The 21,041-nt window shown below is 38.8% G+C and overlaps 1 protein-coding gene across 1 annotated transcript; it reads right to left on the reverse strand.

Moving 5' to 3' along the window:
- Positions 1–3,306: 3,306 nt before the first annotated feature.
- ZRANB2 (zinc finger RANBP2-type containing 2) lies at positions 3,307–20,688 on the reverse strand. Its single transcript, XM_075002788.1, has 10 exons — positions 20,442–20,688; positions 19,095–19,147; positions 18,877–18,985; positions 17,492–17,574; positions 15,244–15,320; positions 14,127–14,264; positions 12,889–13,061; positions 10,094–10,180; positions 5,718–5,879; positions 3,307–5,189 (listed from the first exon to the last, which is right to left on the reverse strand). The coding sequence occupies exons 1-10, from the start codon at positions 20,495–20,497 to the stop codon at positions 5,126–5,128; spliced, it is 1,002 nt and encodes a 333-aa protein (XP_074858889.1). The 5' UTR covers positions 20,498–20,688; the 3' UTR covers positions 3,307–5,125.
- Positions 20,689–21,041: the final 353 nt, after the last annotated feature.

Below are 21,041 nucleotides of genomic sequence, written 5' to 3' on the forward strand. Positions count from 1 at the left end.
GGGAGACAGGAAACTGACCAGGGCACCAGCCCTGGTCAGTTTCCTGGTTCCAGTGACACAGGGGAGCAGGGGACAAGCTGGCAGCCTGGCTCCAGGATTCCCCTCTGCTGGCAGTGCATCTGTCTGCCTGCCTGGCTTCCCCTAGCTGGGGGAGCTGGGTGGGCAGACAGACCTAGCAGCATGGTTTCTCCCAGCTGAGACAAATAGCACCCCAGCAGCTAGCTGCCCCCGAGGCTCCCTCACATGGGGGAACCTGGTAGATATACAGCTCCTGCACTGCAGTTTCTCCCAGCTGGGGGAGCTAGGGGCTGCTGCCCTTTCAATTTGCACTTAACTCATGTTAATGCAAGTTAAGTGCAAATCAAAATCACGCATGTCAGGGGATTACTGTATTTTACTGTTAGAGGAGGGGGGCAGGCAACAGAACTGGGGGCCACTGGGCAGGGTGGGTGTGGGGACATCTCTGTGCATCCAACCTCAGACAAAAGCTGCAGTACCTTGGGTGGAAGGTGTGGGACTGAGGACAGGGGGAAGCCATTGCTCAGTATCCCCCACCTGCTTAGTCACGTCCCTGTTGTAGCTTCCCTGGGACTCCAGATGCTGATGCAGCCACAGTAGAACAGCAGCAGTGGCTGGAAGCCCAGAACCCTTTTGAATTGCTGAGCCTTGGGCAATTACCATCTTTGCACCCCTTTCTCCCCCCACACCTTCTGTCAGTATGCCTGGCTGGAAGAACTACAGATGGGGATTTGAAGCTTCCTTATGTGTTAAATGAAGGGGCAGAGGCATATACTCCTTCCAGTTTGTATTCTCACTGATTAAAAGGCATTTGAGTTAATGGGTTTTAATACCTAATTGTTGAAAATACTCCAGCTAAATGCCACTTCTTGCCTCAGTCATTCTGCGCTGACTCAGTGATATCAAGTTCTCCACAATAATTCAAAAGGCGTACCAAAGACATTGAAATTCTTGTCTTACAGTGCTAATCCAGACAGTAAGAAGAGATACCAACAATTCATTTTAGGATTTCATTTCCATTTTAGATCATTACAAAATATTCTGCTCTCAGTCTCTCCTTCCCCTGCTTTCTTTTAAACTCAGGATTCTGACAGATTGGTATTTTTAAATCTCAATGGCTGTGTCTACACTAGCTCCCTACTTCAAAGGAAGCATGGTACATAAGGTGGCGGGAGATTATTAATGAAGTGCTGCACTGCATATACAGCACTTTAATTCTCCCCCACGGCAACTTTGAAGTGCTAAACTTTGAAGTGCTGGCTCACGTGTAGCCGCAGCTAACCTAGCAGTATATTTAAGTACCCAGGCAAGTTCGAAGTCCCTTTACTCCTGAAGAGTGCCCAGGCACTTAAGTACCAGTGGGTTAACTGCAGCTACATGTGAGCCAGCACTTCAAAGCTTAACACTTCAAAGTTGCTGAGGGGAGAATTAGCTTAAGGAAGGGCTGTATGTGCAGTGCAGCACTTCATTAATAATCTCCCAATACCTTAGTTACCATGCTCCCTTCTAAGTAGGGAGCTAGTGAAGACACAGCCTATCAGATAAACAGGGGGTCAAGATTGTGAAAAATGGTTGAGAGGACAATGTATTGTATTGTCTACTGTTGACACTGAAGTGGATGACAGCACTCTTGGGCTTGCCTAACTAAACAACATATGAAAAAAGATAGACTACTCTGAAACTGCTAATGAGGCACAAACTGAAATTCTAGTGTAGGTACAGATACTGAGCTCTTCGATCAATTATATTGTACATGGGGATATGGATCTATTTAGTATGTAGGAAAGGAGAGGAATGATATGAGAAGACACACCACTGCCTACGTTAACCAGAAACTCAAGTGTTTTACAAAATGTAACATCAGGGTTGGTAACCAGAGGCTCACTGAGGTCTTGTGAGCCACACGTATAAATTGTATTTACTGTTGACCATGCACAGGATTGCCTCATTGTGCTATTTTTTGTCTGTATAGTTTTTTTTTTTTTAAACCCTACCTGAACTACAAAATGGACATGGACATAAAGGAAGCGAGATGTCTCCTGACTGCATGCAACTTTGTGAGAGCTGTGTGCTCCCTCCCAAAACATAAACATGCATAGTATAACCCATGGTCAGTGCATATTACATGGCATTTATGTCTGATCCAAAGAGAACATGTCTGTAAATAGCCTGGCTATTTACCTTAATGTTTAAAAACATACATATTTTAGGTGTACATTTCACATACAGCACAGGGACAGAAATATATCCCAAATTATCACACACTAATGCCAATCCTATCTGCTCCCAGTTAGTACAATACTAAATTATTTAAAAGGAAAGACTTTAATTACGTTGTTCCTGAAAGAGATAAACCTAAAATAAGCAATTATTTGATCTTTTGTCACCATTCCCTTTTGTAGGAGAAACAAGTCACTGAATTTAGGTTTGGGCAAGTAAATGTTTACTTTTAAAATAAACCACTTTGCAGTTTTAAAGCTACTTATGTATTCTGTTAATGATTTAGGATTTCAACACATTCTTCTTTCCCAGCTATTTATTTAAAAAAGCAATTTAGCTGTTTTTTTTATTTTTAAATCAGTCTTTCATCTTTTACATTCATGGTTTATATTTTCCATTTTCACTAGATTTGGATAATGAAACTGATCTATTTTTATTCAGTTTTACTTATGGTTTTGATGGACAGCTTCATTTGTCACAAAACAAAAAAGGGGTCCTGCAGTGAACAGGATTTTCCAGATCTGAAGAAGTGGGTCTATACCACAAAAGCTCATCACCTAATAAATTATATTGTTCGTGTTTAACGTGCTATAGGACTGCTTTTTTGTTTTGTGAAGATAGACTCTGAGACAACTTCATTTGTTTCCACGATAGCATTTCAACAGGTTTTGTAATATATACCAAACCAGTTTTCCTTCATCTCTCGGCCTAAAATAAGTTTTCCATATTTAAATGAGGTCTGCAGAAACTAGGTTAGGCTATGGAGATTGATTTTTCCCGACCCTGAAACAAACTTAAAGATTGATCTAGACCTACGTATCTGTGTTTTACACAAAGCAGGCCTAATTCTGATCTACAGCCCAATTTTTTTTTCATTTGGTTATTCAGTCTGAATGGATGTTGCTTGTATTCTATGAGGTGTACTGAGATAGGATTAACCAATTTTGTCTTAAAGCTGATAGCTCTTTTTACATCACAGATAGGATAGAAAGGCTTTGCATTACAGAAAGTTTAAAGGGAGCCAGCAAAAAGAAAGATTTGTTCCACATGTCTAAACACAAACACTCATTTTTAACTGACTCACAGGCTTTATTTACACTTGTCTACAGAATCATTTCTTCATAAAATGACCCAGTACAGTTCATCTAAGCCAAATGAAACCATAATTTTTCTGTTTTCTGTAGCCTATCATTTGCTAAATTTAAAAAGTTTTATTTAAGTACAGCAACAATTTTAATACAAAGCACAAGAATAAACTAAAAGGTAACATATAGCTTCTAACAGATCCGATTTTTACAATTTAGTACGTAGACTTTCATGAAGTCAGATGCACAGTTTAAAGAGATTCTGTTCTTGTGCAATCTAAACTACCTTTAGCAAGGAAATCAGATATAAAAGAAAGTGATGAAACTGTAGCAGACAATTTTTTTTTCTGCAAAAAGATCATCAAGATATTTCTGCAACAAACCATTTTGCTCTGTCAGGTCAAATCAGCTCAAAAGAAAAAATTGTTTATTTTTTTGCTCCGTTTGTCTTTCTGAAGTTAATTTTACAAAAGCAACTATCCATGATGTTGGAAGTTTTACTGCTCAAACAACACATATTGCTTTTTTGTTTTAAAAAACACATTTTCCCTTAACATACTTACCTTATGATGCCACTGAAGACAACTGTTAACACAATCTTTCTTAACCAAACGGAGCTTGAGTGACCATCTTTTAATGTGACATTGCTAGTAAATCAAATTTAACAAAGCATCTTAAGCCATAAATTATATAAAGTTTAGGGGGGCAGTGATTATTTTTTATCGGATTTATTTAAAAGCATAGATTTATCTGTGTTTCAGGAGAAATTCCTGTGCAGCTTATCTACCACAAGTAAAATTTATTGTGGAAAAAAAAAAGCTCTCTATAACCCAAATTAATCTTTGACTGTTGGCTTGCAGAGACTTAAAACACTGCTCTGTTATGCCCAAGAAATTACTTTCATAAGTCTTCCCATCACTCCAAAAGTACCTATGAAATGCTGATTTCAACATTATAACTCTATACAAGACTGTCTCCTTTCTAAGATGATCATATACATGGAAATGAAACTGTACCCACCAAACTACTGGAGAAAACAGGCTCTTCCTTGGCTGAGACAGGATTAAATAGGTTAAATTTCTATAGAGACTGACAGATGTGAGGTACACCTCAGCCCTGGAGGAGAGAGTGCTTAATGTTCCAAAAAGCCTTCAAGCTGGGAGAGAGGAAGTCTCACTCACCCATTATAGAACCAACTACTGGTGTGGTATGTAGGGGCATCAGAATCGGGCGTCTGCATTGAACAGGAGTGAGCTACCTGCTTAAATACAGAAAAATTGAAGGTTGGGTATATGACCTCCCCCATGTAGTACTTTAGTCATAAGAATTGTAGTTATTCCTTCTGATCTCAGCGAAAGTGTATCAAAGAAGATCAGGAATAGTAATGTGAAGAGAGCTCTCTTTTGGGAGATGGGACTATATGAATTAACCCGTCTCCATTCATTGCTGAGTGAGGACAAATATTTTAATTGGTTGTAGCCCCAAGAACTTAACCCCCGTATGGCAGTACTAAAATAACTGGGTCCCATTAAACATTATTTAATAGTATTATTATTCAACATCTAACAGTTAAATGGAATAATGAAATGTACACATCTACTCAAAGAAATTTATGGCTTAAAATGCTACCTTACTTTTTGTTTAATGAATGAACAACGCTGCAGTTTCCCAGAAAGCAAGGACAAACATGCATTTCTACCAGCAGATTTAGCACTTCTGACCAAATAAGACACCAAGTTCTTAAAAATATTCCTCATGCACTGGACTGGATTTTTTTTTTTTTAAACGTGAACTTTAATACATTATTTCTTTTTAGAACTTGTACGGGAACCAGAATGGGAAGATCCAGATGATGACCTGCGGCGTCTGTAAGATACAAACAGACAAAGCATGCAAAGAAATAAGTTAAAATTAATTTTATCACTCACACCCAAAATAGAAGACAAATTTATTTGATGGGTAGTATATAAACTATACATGTAAGTAATTTGAAATGTTCTGTTTGGGCTCACTACTGTATTACAATTTTTAATATTAAATTTACCACGCTTCATATTAAATTTACAGTTCCTTGATTTCACAGCATTCATTTATGAAAGTTAAAAAAGCAACAGAGTACACAATATCTTTCAAACAGAAAGAGTAGTAATCCAGGTCTTTTTCTATGAAATATGATCCTAACAGGAGATTTTGCAAAGATTTTCAGGGGTTTTAAAACATTGTTTTAAAAAGCAGTATGGTAATTGGAGGAGGGAGGCTCAAAAAACCTATTTTTAAACACCAAAATGAATAAGTCATAAAATTCAATCCTTTTCCAGTTCATATCATTTCTTCAGAAAGTGTCTTATGCACATTTTAAAAATACATCCATTCTTATTCTACATAAACCCAAACCTTTCGGGTGACCGTGATCTCGATCGTCTTTTTTTGCGATCACCAGACGAAGATCTAGAGCGACTCCGCTTCTTGCCTCTCTCAGGGGAAGTGGATGAACGAGAGCTTGAGTAATCTCTCTTTCTTGGGGTTGAAGACCCCCTGATGGACCTGGAGCTGGATCTTTATTGATTAAGAAATAAATTTGATTTAATTTGTGTACAATACAAAGAAGACAGCAAAAATCAATTACAGAGTTCAGATCCAAGAAATTTAATAGAAGATTTGCCACATCACCTTACAAAGTGCATTTGTGGATACTGTAATACTTACTTCTTAGTTAACAGCCAATAAGAATTACTTCAACAATGAAAATACTTATTTTTGAAGTAATGCTTTTGAAATATGGTGTTGTGGACCACTGGTTTAGGAGCCTTGTCCAGTGTTCTCCAGCATTTAAAAAAACAAAACAAACAAAAACCTAAGCAGCCCTGTAGCACCTTAAAGACTAATACTTTTATTTACTAGGTAATGAGCTTTCATTGGTAAGACCCACTTCCTCAGAGTTTGGAATCTAGAGTGGGTTTTACCTACAAAACCTCATTACCTAACCAAATTGTTAATCTTTAAGGTGCTACAGGAATGCTTAGTTTTTTTGTGAAGCTTCAGACTAAGTCGGCTATCCCTCAGACTCCAGAATTAAGTTTTTGTTAAATATACTGCAGAGACGGGGATGAGAGATGGCCTACAAGAAGACTGTATTTGTGCTAAGTAGTGCAGTCCAAAAAGTGAGAGGCTGGAGAACCACAGGATTTAATACAAACTACAGTAAAAGCTTTATCATCTGTCATGCCCATGGGCCAGATGGAAAAAAAAAAAAAAGTGCCAGTTAGCAAAGCTGGGGCTAGCAGGCATGCCTGCTCTACCCTCCCCTACCTTGACCAAGCAGCCGGACTCTGTCCCAGCCTCCCCTATCACCTGGCCCCAGCCAGGACGCAAGCCTATGGCTGGCAGCCCCAGTGCCAGTTAACTAAATGTGCCATTTATCTGAAAGCCAGATAGCAAAGCCTTTATCATATTCAAAATCTTGTTTCACTTTACTGTTTATGAATCAAACAAACAATTCTACTTCAAAAATAAACTATCCAAAAATTACTAAAAAAGGAAGAAACCTCAAAAATTCCCCCACCCAAATCCGCCTCTGAGTTTGCAAGAGTCTAGCTGAAGCAATTTTAATAAACTAAAAATGTTAGCAAAACTTCTTCCCTAGCATGTTGCCTTGTGTTTACGCAGAAAAAGCTTTGCTCTCATAAAAAAAAAAGAAATAATTTGTTGATTTGAAAAAGCTGACAGACAAGACTATGGAAACAGAATTTAGGACCTCCTGGCTTCAAGCCCAATGTTAAATCCACCAGAGCAAGAGGATTTAGTGACAGTACTTTTTCAGATACCAAACGTATTTTTCACAGAAGAGTTTTGCAATCTTCACTGTAAATAAAGTACTCTCAAAAGTTAAGCAATTTCACACAGGGAGGTCTGAAATCCAGTTTTAAACCAATTTTGTACACTAAAAATAACTCATCCTGAACTCTGAGAGCAACAAGAAGTCTTGTGGCACCTTATAGACAAACATATTTTGGAGCATAAGCTTTTGTGGGCAAAGACCTGCTTCATCAGATGCATGGGGCGGGGGGAGTTTCAGAGGGTATTTAAAGAGTGGGGTCCCAGTAAGAGGGAGGGCCAGAGCTGACAAGGTCTATTCAGCAAGGTGGAAATGACCCAGTATCAAATCATACTTATCAAAAGAGGAAAAAACAAGTCAGATCAGACAGGGGGTTATGAGCCTTTATCAGAGTCTAATGGGAAGATATTAGCACCCAGAGCAGAGAAACTGCCTTTGTAAGCTGCGAGCCACTCCCAGTCTCTGTTTAATGCATGGTTAATGGAGACAAATTTGCAAATAAATTGCAGCTCAGAGATTTCTCTCTCCAATTGATTTTTGAAATTTTTTTGTTCCAGGACTGTCACCCTTAAATCTGCCACTGAGTGTACAGGCAGATTGAAGTGTTCTCCCACAGGCTTCTGTACATTACCATTCCTGATGTTTGATTTATGTCCATTTATTCTTTTACACAGAGACTGTCCAGTTTGGCCAATTTAAATTGAAGTGGGGCATTGCTGGCACACATTATATTAGTAGATGTGTAGGTAAAGGAGCTCCGATGGTATAGTTGGTGTTAGGTCCTGTGATGTCGTCACTGGTGTAGAAATGTGAGCAGAGTTGGCAGTTGGTTGCAACACCAACTATACCATCAGGGCTCCTTTACCTACACATCTACTAATATAATATATGCCATCATGTGCCAGCAATGCCCCACTTCAATTTACATTGGCCAAACTGGACAGTCTCTCCATAAAAGAATAAATGGACATGAATCAGACATCAGGAATGGTAAGGTACAGAAGCCTTGTGAGAGAACACTTCAATCTCCCCAGACATTCAATGGCAGATTTAAGGGTGACATTTCAAAAAGCATACAGAGGGAGAAATCTGAGCTGCAATTTATTTGCAAATTTGACTCCATTAACCACGGATTAAACAGAGACTGGGAGTGGCTCGCAGCTTACAAAGGCAGTTTCTCTGCTCTGGGTGCTAGTATCTCCCCATTAGACTCTGACAAAGGCTCACATCCCCCATCTGATCTGACTTGTTCTTTCCTCTTTTGATAAGTACTGTTGATACTGGGCCATTTCCACCTTGCTGAATAGACCTTGTCAGGTCTGTCCCTCCCTCTTACTGGGACCCCACTCTTTAAATACCCCTCAGAAACCATGCCCCCACTCATGCATCTGACGAAGCGGTCTTTGCCCATAAAAGCTTATGCTCCAAAATATGTTAGTCTGTAGCTTTGACAACAACAAGAAGTCTTGTGGCACCTTATAGACTAACACGGCTACCTCTCTGATACTTATCCTGAACTTGTAGTTACATCAATGGGATGGTCAAATAATAATTTGCTTTCTTTTTTTAAACACTGAACTTTAATTCAGCTGCAATTCTCATTAGGCTAAAATTCAGACAAATGCCTAGGGTAAATATAGCTAATAAGCACACTGGGCAAGTGTAGGGTGGAATGAAGGAGTAATCCTTCCAACAATCAACCAAAGAACTGCTTCATAAGATACATCAACACTGCAGACCACTGGCTGTGTAATAGAGGTTATGTGTAGCTGCATACCACAATGAAAAGCAGGATGCATCCACACTGCAGTAAGTAGCTATATGGGGCAATGAAAGGCATTGGTATACATGAGGCCATGGGAGCCTTTCCAGCTCTCTTCTGCTGGTTTCTCTCTCTGCTGCAGGGAGCTTCTGGAGTCTCTCACTCCAGGGGAGGACATTAACAGTGCTAAAAATAAAGGTGGGAACAGGGCACTTCTTGGATGTGTAGAGGGCTGTATAGCGTGTATATCTTTGTCCAAGCCCTCAATATTTACACTACTTATACCGTGGTTGGATGTGGGGAGGGGAGTTAATATACTGCCATAAGGAGTGTGCAATGCAGTTATATACAGAGGCTGCATAGACCACTTCCACAGTTTTCTCTTCAGAAAACAATGAAATCCCTGTTTAATTCTCCACCCTGCTAAATGAGGACATTCAAGAGGTTTGCGCAAATCAAAGGATTCAGGACTATCTGCCCACGCTTATTTCACACTCTTGGGGCCCTCTCCAGGCATGGAGGGTGGGGGAAAGGTGGATTTGCATACTACTATCAGTAGGAAGCCTTAGGTGAACTCATTCCAAGGGTTTCTTACTAACTTAGGCTCCCACGTACAGTTCAGTAACTGCTATTACAAAAAAAAAAAAAAATAGAGCAGCTATAGCTGACTCAATGAGTATACCTAGAAAATCAGCAGCAAGTCTTGCTTGCCTTGACCACAAGTAATCTCACTGACTTCAGTGGGTTACTCACATATTTTCAATGACATTTCAACAGTTTTGGCCAGTAGGATTTCAACTACATTATCAACACACACAAAATAAGAGTATAACAAATCTAATATTTCACACTTAATTGCCAGTGGACACAGTACATAAAGTTGCAAGAATTATTTTAAGCAACAATATGCATTCAGATTCTCTTGCTTTGAAATACTGCAGACATAGGTTTATCCACTTGTCTAGCTTTAGACCAGCCTTTTAAAGTATCTTCATAAGAAAGAAACATGCATTTTCAAGAATTATTTAGTTTAATAGTGATAACTTCTTGATCTGGGAACAACTAGCTTCCAGGCTGAAAAGGAGTTGTCGAAATAGTTTGTTTTAGAAGAAACAAGCAAGCAATCAGTTCTGCTACCCTTTTAATTTCTCCCTGCAATGCTACCTCATTCACCTTGATTTCGACCCACGAGATCTAGAATGTTCTCTGGAAGTGGACCGAGACCTTGATCTGGAACTGGAAGAGCTTCTTGAACGGGACCTGAAACAACATGGAGGGTTTTTTCCAGTACCTGGCCAGCCTTATGAGACACGAATATTGGAAAAAAAAAAATAAAAAAAAAATCACATATCAAATTCTGTGCAGTGCATGAGACACGTGGGCATCTGAAGTACCCAGTTAATATCTGTAACCTTTCAAAAATCACTATTAATTCTCCTTCATAATCTGTTATTAACAGTATGCTGATGCAGCTATTTATCATACATTAAAGTACTTGGGTCCAGATTCATGAGAGAGAGAAAAATCATTTGGTCTTTAAAAGTTGTGCCAGATTGTACATTAGACTTACTTATCTATTTCACATATTAATTGATTATTCTACTCAAAATTTCCAGTGCATAAGGAAGTGGCATAAAGAAATTAATGTTCTTATTAATGGTTTCCTAATAAGATACTGAACGTTCTCGTTAGAATTATTAGTTAAATTGTAAAAGCAGACAAAGTAGAGTAGCAGTTATTTGGTGAAGTTAATAAAATGATTGCTTACCCATTAATTAGTTCATGAATCCAACCCAAATCTTGTAATTTGCACCTTAACGGAACACCATCAGCTTGGCTTTTTCAAAGTGTGTTCTATTAGAAGTCTCAGTGTCTGATACAGTACTCCAAATATGCTCTCATGAATATTTCTTAAACAGATTCTTTAAAAAGTATCAAGATCTGTTAATCAACTGGTGATATTTAGAGGAATCTTTTCAGCAGGTGTGAAAATGCCTATAAATCAGTCTCACTGGTTCATCCATATAAAAAGGCACAATACACACACCAAAATCATTTTTTTTTGCTAACTTACCAAACACTTAAGTTTTACTTGTAATTTTACAATGTTTTTAAACTAATGCAATTTTCAAATTGATGGTGTCTCCTTAAAATACAAGCCACAAGAGTACAATACTACAAGTCCAGTATAATTGCAATTATTTTGAAGAGAAGGCAAAAACCGATTTTAACAATCTTTTCAGGCATATTTGGTAAATTCATTCCATAAAGCCCAATACGTATTGTCACCAGTGTCTCTATTTTCATCATAATATTCAGAAAAAGAATAAGCTGTGCTTTTATTTCTAGCCTGAGAAGATTTATGTTTCTAAAAACCAAAAACATTCCCTGAAGGAATTCCTCTGAGCACACATTTATATGTAATGAAATGAAGACTCAGCCCAACGTTGCAAATATGTACGGATGTTTCTGTGACAAAATTACACCCAACCTCGGGAGATCCCAGGAGATGTATTTTTAAAAGTATGACAGATAAATCTTATTTGCATTCCAATGTCTCCCATGTGATGGGTGCAGTTCAAACAGGATGACACACTCCCTGTCTCTCAACTCACACTCCAAGAAGAATGATGAGGGGAAAGAGTTGAACCATACTATCAAATGTGTTTTTTGATAAACTGGTATGTCAATCAGCTCTGCCAATAGCGTTTGGTTAGCTTTCTGTAGACACTATAGCCTTATGGATTTGAGGGAAAGGGTAGTGATCTATGGATCTGTTCAGGGAGGACATTCTGTAGAAACATTATGCAGTGGAAAAGGGGAATTTAGTAGAGAGTACCAAGCAGTCTGGCAAGGAAGATGCATTTAGCACATGAGTTTTAAATAGAATGTGCTGGGGCAATGTTGTGTCATGTAGGCCAAGTAAAAAAAACATATAATACACACATTCTGAAAAGAAGGAAAAACAAAAGTCGATTTTCACATATTTGAAATCCTGAGCACTTCAGCAAAGTGTGCCTCACTTACCTGAAAGTGTGGCAAAACAACTGCTGATATTTTAAACAGAGAAGCAGTTCAAGTGTAAAAATATATTTAACTACAGGAAGTTGAAACCATCTCAACACATTTTTCTACAAGTGTAAATTCTCCTAAACCAAGTTGTTATGCACCGTGTTTCAGCACGAGCAATTTATTATGGTTAAATTATAAGCTTCCCCATACAATAACTAATTCTTAGCCATACTAATACTAGCTCTATCTCTCTGTGTTAATCTTGTGTATGTTAGTATTAAGGAAATTTATAAGTTTATAAGTTTGCTTATAATTTATAAGTTTGCTTGAGATAGATATTTTATAAACTAGCTAATAAAATAAGTATTTATTAAATGCCCTGTTCACTAATGACTGAGAATCAGCTTTCTTGTGCAAACATTATCTGGCCTCACTGAGACCTATGTAGGCCATGCAAGCAAAATTTTAAATTCAGTTAAGATCATCTTCCTTGCCTGAAGTTTAAACCACCTCATAATCACCTTATTCCCTCTACTGAATTCCCCTTTTCTACCACATGAAACAAGTTTGTTATCTTCACCTTCAAGACACTTTCCAATACTGGCCTTCTAACTTCATCAGCATTATCTCTTACTTTACAAATAAACTCCCAGTTTTTCCTACTTTTTTTCCTAATAATTCACAGTACTTCCCAAAAACGTGTGTAACATTAAATGTTACCACTCAATAGCAAGCCAAAAGGAGTAGAACGTGACAAACTAAAAGAAGTGCTCACTTTCAAAACTGTGGCATTACATACAGCCATTATAAAAATGTAATCTACCTGTGTAAACTGTATATATAAAATGTTTACATTGTTAACTGAAACTATAAGTCAATCAAGAAAAAAAGACGTAAATAAAGAAGTTAGATACTGACATTTTGCCTGGCGTTACCCTTGACCTGTACCCGTTTACCTTGACCTAGACCTTGAGCTTGAGTGGGAGGATGAGCGTGATGAAGATTGTGAGTGGGAAGATGGAGACTTAGAGCGACTGCGCCTGTTGGATTTTTTCTTCTTATTAGCATCTTCTTCCTCACTGGCATCAAGATTATACTTTGAGAGATCAGCATCATCTTCATCCTCATCCTGAAAAAATGTAGACTATTAGTTAGGTCTGGAGACCTTAAAATGAAGAAAATAAGCAGAAAGCAGAATTACTATTTTCATTAAGGCTACGTCTACACAAGAGGCTTTTCCTGGCAAAACTGGCTTTCGTCAGGAAAACACATGGAGCATCTACACGCAAAATGTGCTTTGTTGACGATTTGTTGGCAAAACCTGGCACATCCTCCTGCAGCATTATACCTCCCCCATTCAGGTACAATGCCTTTGTCGACAGTTTCCTGTTGACAAAAAAGCAGCGTAGATGCTCCAGAGTTCTTTTGTTGACTGATTGGGCTTAGGTTCCAGTTCTGCAAATTCCTCACATACTTAACTTTACATACTGTGAGAAGTCCCAGTGATTTTGTTGCTCAATGTATAAAAGCAAGTATGTGCACAAGTCTTTGCAAGATCACGGCCTAAAAGGAACAACTAATATTTAACAATCACTGGGTGTTACAAAATACAAAACCATCCCTCCCCCCGCCCCCCCCCCCGAAAAAAACCCCCAAAAAACCAAAACACATCCAAAACTACAGTTCAGGAGGATATTTATTTCAATTTTATATCTAAAAATGAATCCAAAATCATTTAACAGAAGACCTTTGGAACATATCTAATCCATGTTCACATTTATTTTATTATAGTTTGAAAACATCAGAAATAGTGCAACAGTAGATAACTCAATAAGATTGTTATGTTCTTTTTTCACCAGACTCTCCTGCACTTACTGTGTAAGACATCCTAATGAACATTTATCAAAATCATTAATTCTGTTCCCAGATATTTTTGGAAAAATTAAGTTAAAATATAAATGCAAGCTTATGTGATAAAATTCTGACAGAATCATTCCAAGCAGCAAATACAGAGTACAGTCTGATAATCTCTCCTCAATTCATGCTTTTTCCCAACACACACCCCCCACTCCAATAAACTCACAGAGGTTAGGAGAGCCCCATCAACCTTGTTTATAAACAACATATTTACAACAATACCAATGTACATTCTGCTAACAATTAAAGCCCATCTAGCAAAGAAGAATTATTTTACCTCATCCAATTTATACTTAGAAAGATCTTCATCCTCATCCTCCTCTTCTTCCCCTTCAGATTCCTTATCTTCTACTTCCTTCAGGATAGATGCAGGCCCAACTGGTTTCCCTCGGTATTTTTTCTTTTTGCGACCAAACTAATTGCAAATGAATTGTATTCCATAAAAATGTGAGTTATGCATGCTTTGTTTCTGCCCACCCCACCAAAAGTAATGCTAATTAGAGTATCTTAAACAAGAAGCCTCCTGTGATCTAATACGAGAGACTATAATGAAGATTTAACTTTTGTTGAAGACTTCTAGGGTAAAAAGTGAAGAACAGTAAAGACAACTTTAATTACAAATAAAAATAATACTATGTTTGGAGACAGAGAAGACAAATTTCTAACTGTGAAATCTTAGCTGAATGACCTAGGAAAAAATACTTGGCGAAAGCCTACTATAGACCGAAAATGAAAGACACATAACAGATTCTGATAAATTCATGAAAAATCTGGATGCAATCAAACAGCCTGTGCTTTACACGACACCTTTATAACAGACTTCAGTATATTTGGGAAGCAATATGAGCACCCTAAAGAGAACAGAATAGGAAATCTAAAGCAGATTTTGCAAGCAGTTAAACTTATGAAACATGAACCACCATTAACACCTACTTGTTTAAATTTTAACTGATTTTTTGGAAGTTTACCCCCTACAACTTTCCAGATTCAGCTCCAATCATGCTTCACATACTAATCTGCAAGAGACGTAATTCAAAAGATTTAGACATCTAGCTTTGATCACCTTAAGCCTGGTGGCTCAGGCTTGATCTATGCTTAAAACTTAGGCTGACATAACTACATCATCACACAGGCTAGGATGCAGTTAGGTCAGCCTGCAATAGTTCCAGCAAGGTCAGTGCTTCAAACCCACTATATATGCAACTAAGTCCATGGAAAAGAAAACCTCCTTCTAATGCTGCAGTGTCTACACAAAAATGGCATACCTGCAGCTGTGCCCTCTGTAGACATACCCTGAGTTAGTTTCTGAAGCCAGGCTTCCCCACCAGATGTGTGCTCTAAACACAAATCTCTTCCTTATGCTCTGCCAACGTAATAATTATACATAATCTTACCTCATCATATTCCCCATCTGATTCTTCACGCTCTATATATTCAACATTCTCTCGTTCATTAAAACCTCCTCCATATCCTAAAATTGCAAAATAAGAATGTATTAGGTAATTTCTTAAATGGAACAAATTCATTAAATACAATTTCCTTGGTAAATACTTCTCTTATACTACAATTTATTAATAACTGATGGAAGACATTTCTAGATGTATAAACTATCATGAACCATATGCAAGGACTATTATGCAATCTGAAGGGAAACATATTGAATTGTACACAAATATATCAAAAACAGCTTTTCATATCTAATTGGAAACTCAGATAATCCTTGCTACGGGAAAAACACATTGCACTATGACGGTTTAGCTAATTAACGGCCAGATTACGGCTCCTTTGTGACACTAGCGGGGGGCGGGGCGAAGGAACAATAATCAAAGTGAAAATGCCAGCAGAAAATCCTGCCTATGAGAGAGAACATGCCGCTGAAGCATCTGCATCTCCTTCTGATCCACAGGAGGCATCAGGACAGAGGGGGGCTCTGCTCCACCACTGCCATACTTCTCTGGTGTTGGGTCCATTATAGCCCATAAACGCAGAAGTGGAATTTAATAGTCTGTGCTAGCAGTTTTAAACTGAATAGGACCAAGAGCTGGATTGAGAATCAAGAAGATAAAAAAGATTCCTTAACACCCTTGAGACTTGCCAGTCAAATTTGGCACAGGAGATAAGCTAGCCCCCTAAAAACATTTTTGTACATTTAGTTTAACTCTACTTTTATAGGGTGATCTCAGAAGGGAAGAAGAGAAAAAGGGAACATCACTGTTCTTTTAAAATTGAGGATTAACTGTGAGACATTTTTATTTAAAGTACAATTGTTATTGATTTCAACAACTGCTTTTTATTGTGTTCAGAAAATATTTTATAAAGTGAAGTCTTATTCATTACAATGTTTATCACAGCAAATGACTGCTGGTAAACAAATTAAAATTGTCCCTCCAAAGGTATACATCCAACTATTGTAACAAACTTGAATTTCAGTTAAAACCGTGTCTTCCTCCTTCATTGCTTGTGCAATTTCCAAGATAACTATTCTTCCCTCCTGCTACTCATTTGAAGTCCCAGCAGATATTTTGACGTAACAAAAGTCACCAATGCTGCCAAATATTGCTCTGCAAGAGACTGATGACTATGAAGGGGAAATAATTAGCACAAAAAGGTGAATGCCTAAAACACAGAGCCTTTCATTCAGGTGTCCTTAGTAAAAAAAGACATTAATGAACCATCCTTCTCTTCCCAAACTCGAAAGTGATCAGAATGACTTCTATAGTAAAAGTTTTCCACAAGGCAATGACACACTCCTCAGTACACAAATCCCACACGTATTTTCCGCAAATGTTTTGCGTCTCCAACTTATTTCACCATTTCTGAATATCTGGAAGGAGCTCAGAATGTCTTATGTTAATTTTCTACTTTAATTTCAGCTACAACTTATAGTTGCTTGTAAGTAACAAAATGCATTGTGGTATATGTACTTTCAACATACAAGACTGGGCAACATGCCTGTTAGTTTATTTTTAAGAATAAATAAAATTGTGGCATAGAAAAATGTGATAGTTGTACTTTTCCACTATGAGGAATAAATTAAGTTCAGTACTTCTAATTTTACAGGCAACAGAGCACTCACTGGGCTTGTCTACACCACAGTTACAACCAAATCACTTCCAGTTACAACATAATTGCAAACCTAATCTAGTTATAACATGGCTCCAATTTGTAATGCAGATGGGACCCTATTATATCCAAAACACGATCCAGGCTATTGTTTGATTATGAAATAATTAACTGGAAATGTGCTGTAACTTATTACTCACTTACGTCTAGTGTAGATGCACTCCATGGCTAATACCAGACATTCAAAATGAATATTTCCTGGTTTTAAACATATTCTTTTGGAAACTTATTTATGAATCTGTTTTAGTACTGTATCTTCATGAAAACTGAAGAAGTAGTTTAAAAAGAATGATTGTCCCCCCTACAGATTTTCTGAGATGAAGCACTATCACGTTTATACTTTATATACTAGTAAGTCTATATAAATGCTAAATATTACAAGGATAGGGCATGCAAGAGTTAGACTAAATAGCATTGCTATGGACATTAAAAATGGCCACGTGATTTTTAACTTATGATTTCTAAAGTTACAAAGTTTATGAAGAGAACTGAGTTATTTAAAATGCACATTCATCTTACCTGTTCTTTCCTCCAATTTTGCATACTTTGGAGTATTACACATATTACATTCTGATCTCCTGGCCCAGTTCACATTGCCACAACTTTAGAAGGAGGGAAAGAAAGTAAAAAGATGCAACATTTTATCTCAAGTTAAAGAACTTGGGAATTAAGAAATATGCTCCAGAAAATTAGATCAATTTAAAATCGATTAACTGTGATCTGTTTTTACTACTAAATAAACAGGTAATTGTAACATCGGCAATATCCACTCGTAATATTTACGTGCACACGTCTCTCAGAGAAGTTTATAGGAATTTTGCCCAGGTAAGAATCACAGGCCTGAGTCAAACTGTCAATTCAAAGAACCCCAAAAGAACCATAGCTATGGTCAAGATTAAAATACATATACATGCACAAACCTAGACCAAATCATATAGCAATAAGATGGCATGTTTTGGGGCATAAAAAGAGTTTTCACATTATAACGGCACAAAGGTACACAGCACAGAAGTAACTAACTTTTCTTCCAGGAATTTGAATATATTGGGGAAAGGTGCTTTTCTTATTTTAAAAAAAAGAAAAAAATAGCGGTGGAAGAAAGGAAAGGATTATTGGAAAAGGGTCAAGAATGTGGGCAGGAACGTATAGAAGTGCACAGATGCAATCTGAAGGATCACAGGAGCAAATGTCAGTTGTAAAGTTGAAACTTGACATTTATGTGAACTAGACTTAATCAGCATTTTCTAGAGATGAGGAAAATATTCTAGTAAGTACACGTTTCAAAACCAGGAAGATGTATATACCTTAACTAAGACCAACTAGAGAAATCAAAATGAGAAGTCTCTTCAGAAGTATAAAGCACTTCATAACATCAGGGTATCAGAAAAAAAAAATCTGTCTTCATAAAAAGATTTCAACAAGCATTCTTATACAAAGTTTCTGGAAAAACAATTTTTCTGTACTTTGCCCTTCTTTCGCACCTTCCAAAACTTCCCAAAGCCACCATGAAATCAAATATTCTCCCACAGCCACCTCTTTTTTTTTTTTTTTAAACAAAATATCCACACATACAGTATCCTGTGAAATGAAATAACTTACCTATAGTCACACAAAAATGTTTTCGGTTAGATCAGCAACAGAACACATACTTCTAATTCTGTTCTTTAATCAAAAGACCATCCTGTCTGTCCAAAGTCATACTGACTAAATATTTGTTGGCCAGAAAAAATAAAAATGAAAACTAATCTAATGGGAAAAACATATAACTCCTGTTTTAAAGAACATCCCAAAAAGTGACAGTTTCTCTTGCCTATGCAATTAAAGCCACATTGTAACACATGAACTTTTAAACAATTGAAATACTATTTCTGCCACACAAATTTTAAATTTCAAAATCAACATACGTTTTACATTGCCAGTCATTAGCACTGAACAGGCCACGGCTCTTTTCAGCAAGTGTCTTCCCTATTTCAGTACCTCCGGCTTTCATCATTTTGGCTTCAGTTGTTTTTTCTGAAAATAGATTCATGAAATATTTTTCAAGAACCTTCTGACTGATTGAACATTTCAGTCATTTGGAGGGATGAATGAAAAGAGAAATCTAAATTGGAAAGAGAGTTACCTCGACCACATCTGTTACAGCTGGTTCTTCTAGCAAAGTTAACATTTCCACACCTGGAAAAAAAAAGTCTTATGAAGGGCAATGAAAGGGAAAAGATAAAAGTGATAGTATATGGAAAACATTTTAAAGATGGAAAAATCCTACGAAGTTGCCATTGTTTTGAGAAACGAATCATGAAATGTTCCCAGCTTGAATAATTTTAATGTTGGTAGCTTAGGGTATGTCTCCACTATGGGGTGAATGAATGCTGCGCTGATCAGTCCCCCAGGGCTTGATTTAGTGAGTGGATCTAGGAAGGATCATTTAAATTGTCCATGGATTACTCTCCAGTCTGACTCTGGTACCGTACTCCAACAGAACAAGATGAGTAAGGGAAAATGACGGGAGAGATTCTTCTGTTGATGCTGTGCAGTGTGGACCCTATGGTAAACTGATCTAAACTATATCTATTTGATTTACGCTACTAGCAGAACTTAAAATTGCATTGCTTAGATTGAGTTGTCCCTGTAATGTACACCTGCCCTTAACTTACGCAGCTAAAATAAAACTGCTATAAAAATTCACAGGTGCTCTTAATAATATATTTTTTCTTTTCTAAAATCAGAAATAAGTTAGCTGTTTGTAACATGGTGGTTAGTTTTTCTTTTCAGACCAAAAAGAACCAAACAAAAATGCCACTGGGCATTTTATTTTTGTTAGGATTCTGCTCCTTCACAATCATAACAAACACCAGAGCCTTCATTAATTGTAAACATCTGGCAAAAGCTTGGCTTTTTTTATTTAATGAAACTATGTATAAATATTTAACTTTCTGCATTAAACGTCTTCTCAAACCTACTAGAAGCTAACTTCACAGCTCTAAATAAGACTGAAGGACGGCTGGGGTTCACTGATTTTTAAGTACCTCTATAGCCATATAATTTTCCAGTTTATGATCCAGACCCTGATTTTTTTTTCTGTACAGGCAAACCCTTGCACCTACAGAGTCCCACTCCTAGAGACTGGGCTCCGACGAGGCGCACTGGTCCCGCACACTGGGCCACGTTGCGGGGTCCGGAGCCAGTCACTGCTTTTGCGCAGAGCTGCCAGAGAAGCGCCCCTGAAGTGCGCGCCGCAGACTAGTGTAGCCGCCCGGTTGGGGAGCTGAAGGTCGCTGATAAAAAGGGCGTTATTCCTATCCTGACCCCATTCGGCCAACCTGAAGTCCCCGCAGGGGGAGAAGGTGCTAAGGGGCCGCCCCATCCAGAGGCCCCTGGACCAAAAACGTCTCCCGAGCCCTGCAGGAAGAAGACTCGAGCACGGCGGAGATCGCCGCGGGCCGCCCCCGGTCCCCGCCCGCCCCCTCACTTCTTGTCCGGGCAGATCCAGTCCCCGTCGCTGACTCGGAAATTCTTCGTCGACATCTTGCTCCCGCGACTCCGGAGCCTAGTGGCACGGCAGGTAAGGGCCGGGGTCCTGCGTGTGACGGGGCTGCCCCGCAGCGCCTGCTTCCCGCTACCAGCCCGCCGAACGTCCGAGCGCGCCGGGCCAGCCCTGCCTGAGCAAACAGGCCGGCGGGCAGGAACGTGGCGTGTGGGTTGCAGTCAGGCATTGGACTAGTCACCCCGCCCGGCCGGGAAGAGGAGACGGCGCGGACACGTCCCCCTAGCGGCTGGAGGATTGCATCGGAGAGAGCAGGGCGGGGCTGAGGGAGTGAATGAGAAGTCGGGGAAGGGAGGGGGAGAGGAGGCAGTGGGGTGTAGCCCCCCCACCCCCGCGAGGCATCTCCCCACTCCCTCCCGCCGCAGCACTGCGGCCCCTCCCCGGCTTGGGGCGGGCGTCTCAGCCGGACGGTGTTTGGAGCTGCGCAACGCGGTCTGGGGACGCGCACAACAACCATGGCCGCAGCCGGGCGAGCCCGGGGACCCGGCGCTGCTGAGGGGCTGTAACTGGATTGGTGACCGCAGG

The sequence above is a fragment of the Carettochelys insculpta genome, chromosome 9 (genome assembly GCF_033958435.1).
Source record: "Carettochelys insculpta isolate YL-2023 chromosome 9, ASM3395843v1, whole genome shotgun sequence".
In the NCBI taxonomy this organism is placed as follows: domain Eukaryota; kingdom Metazoa; phylum Chordata; order Testudines; family Carettochelyidae; genus Carettochelys; species Carettochelys insculpta.

What these genes read in the sequence shown, in the direction of transcription:
- ZRANB2 (XM_075002788.1), bottom strand. Translation starts at nt 20,497, where the DNA reads ATGTCGACGAAGAATTTCCGAGTCAGCGACGGGGACTGGATCTGCCCG. An exon ending in AAAATTGGAGGAAAGAACAG is followed by an intron (nt 15,321 to 17,491) that starts GTAAGATGAATG and finishes TTGCAATTTTAG; the next exon opens with GATATGGAGGAGGTTTTAAT. An exon ending in TCTCGTGGGTCGAAATCAAG is followed by an intron (nt 5,880 to 10,093) that starts GTGAATGAGGTA and finishes TAATCAATAAAG; the next exon opens with ATCCAGCTCCAGGTCCATCA.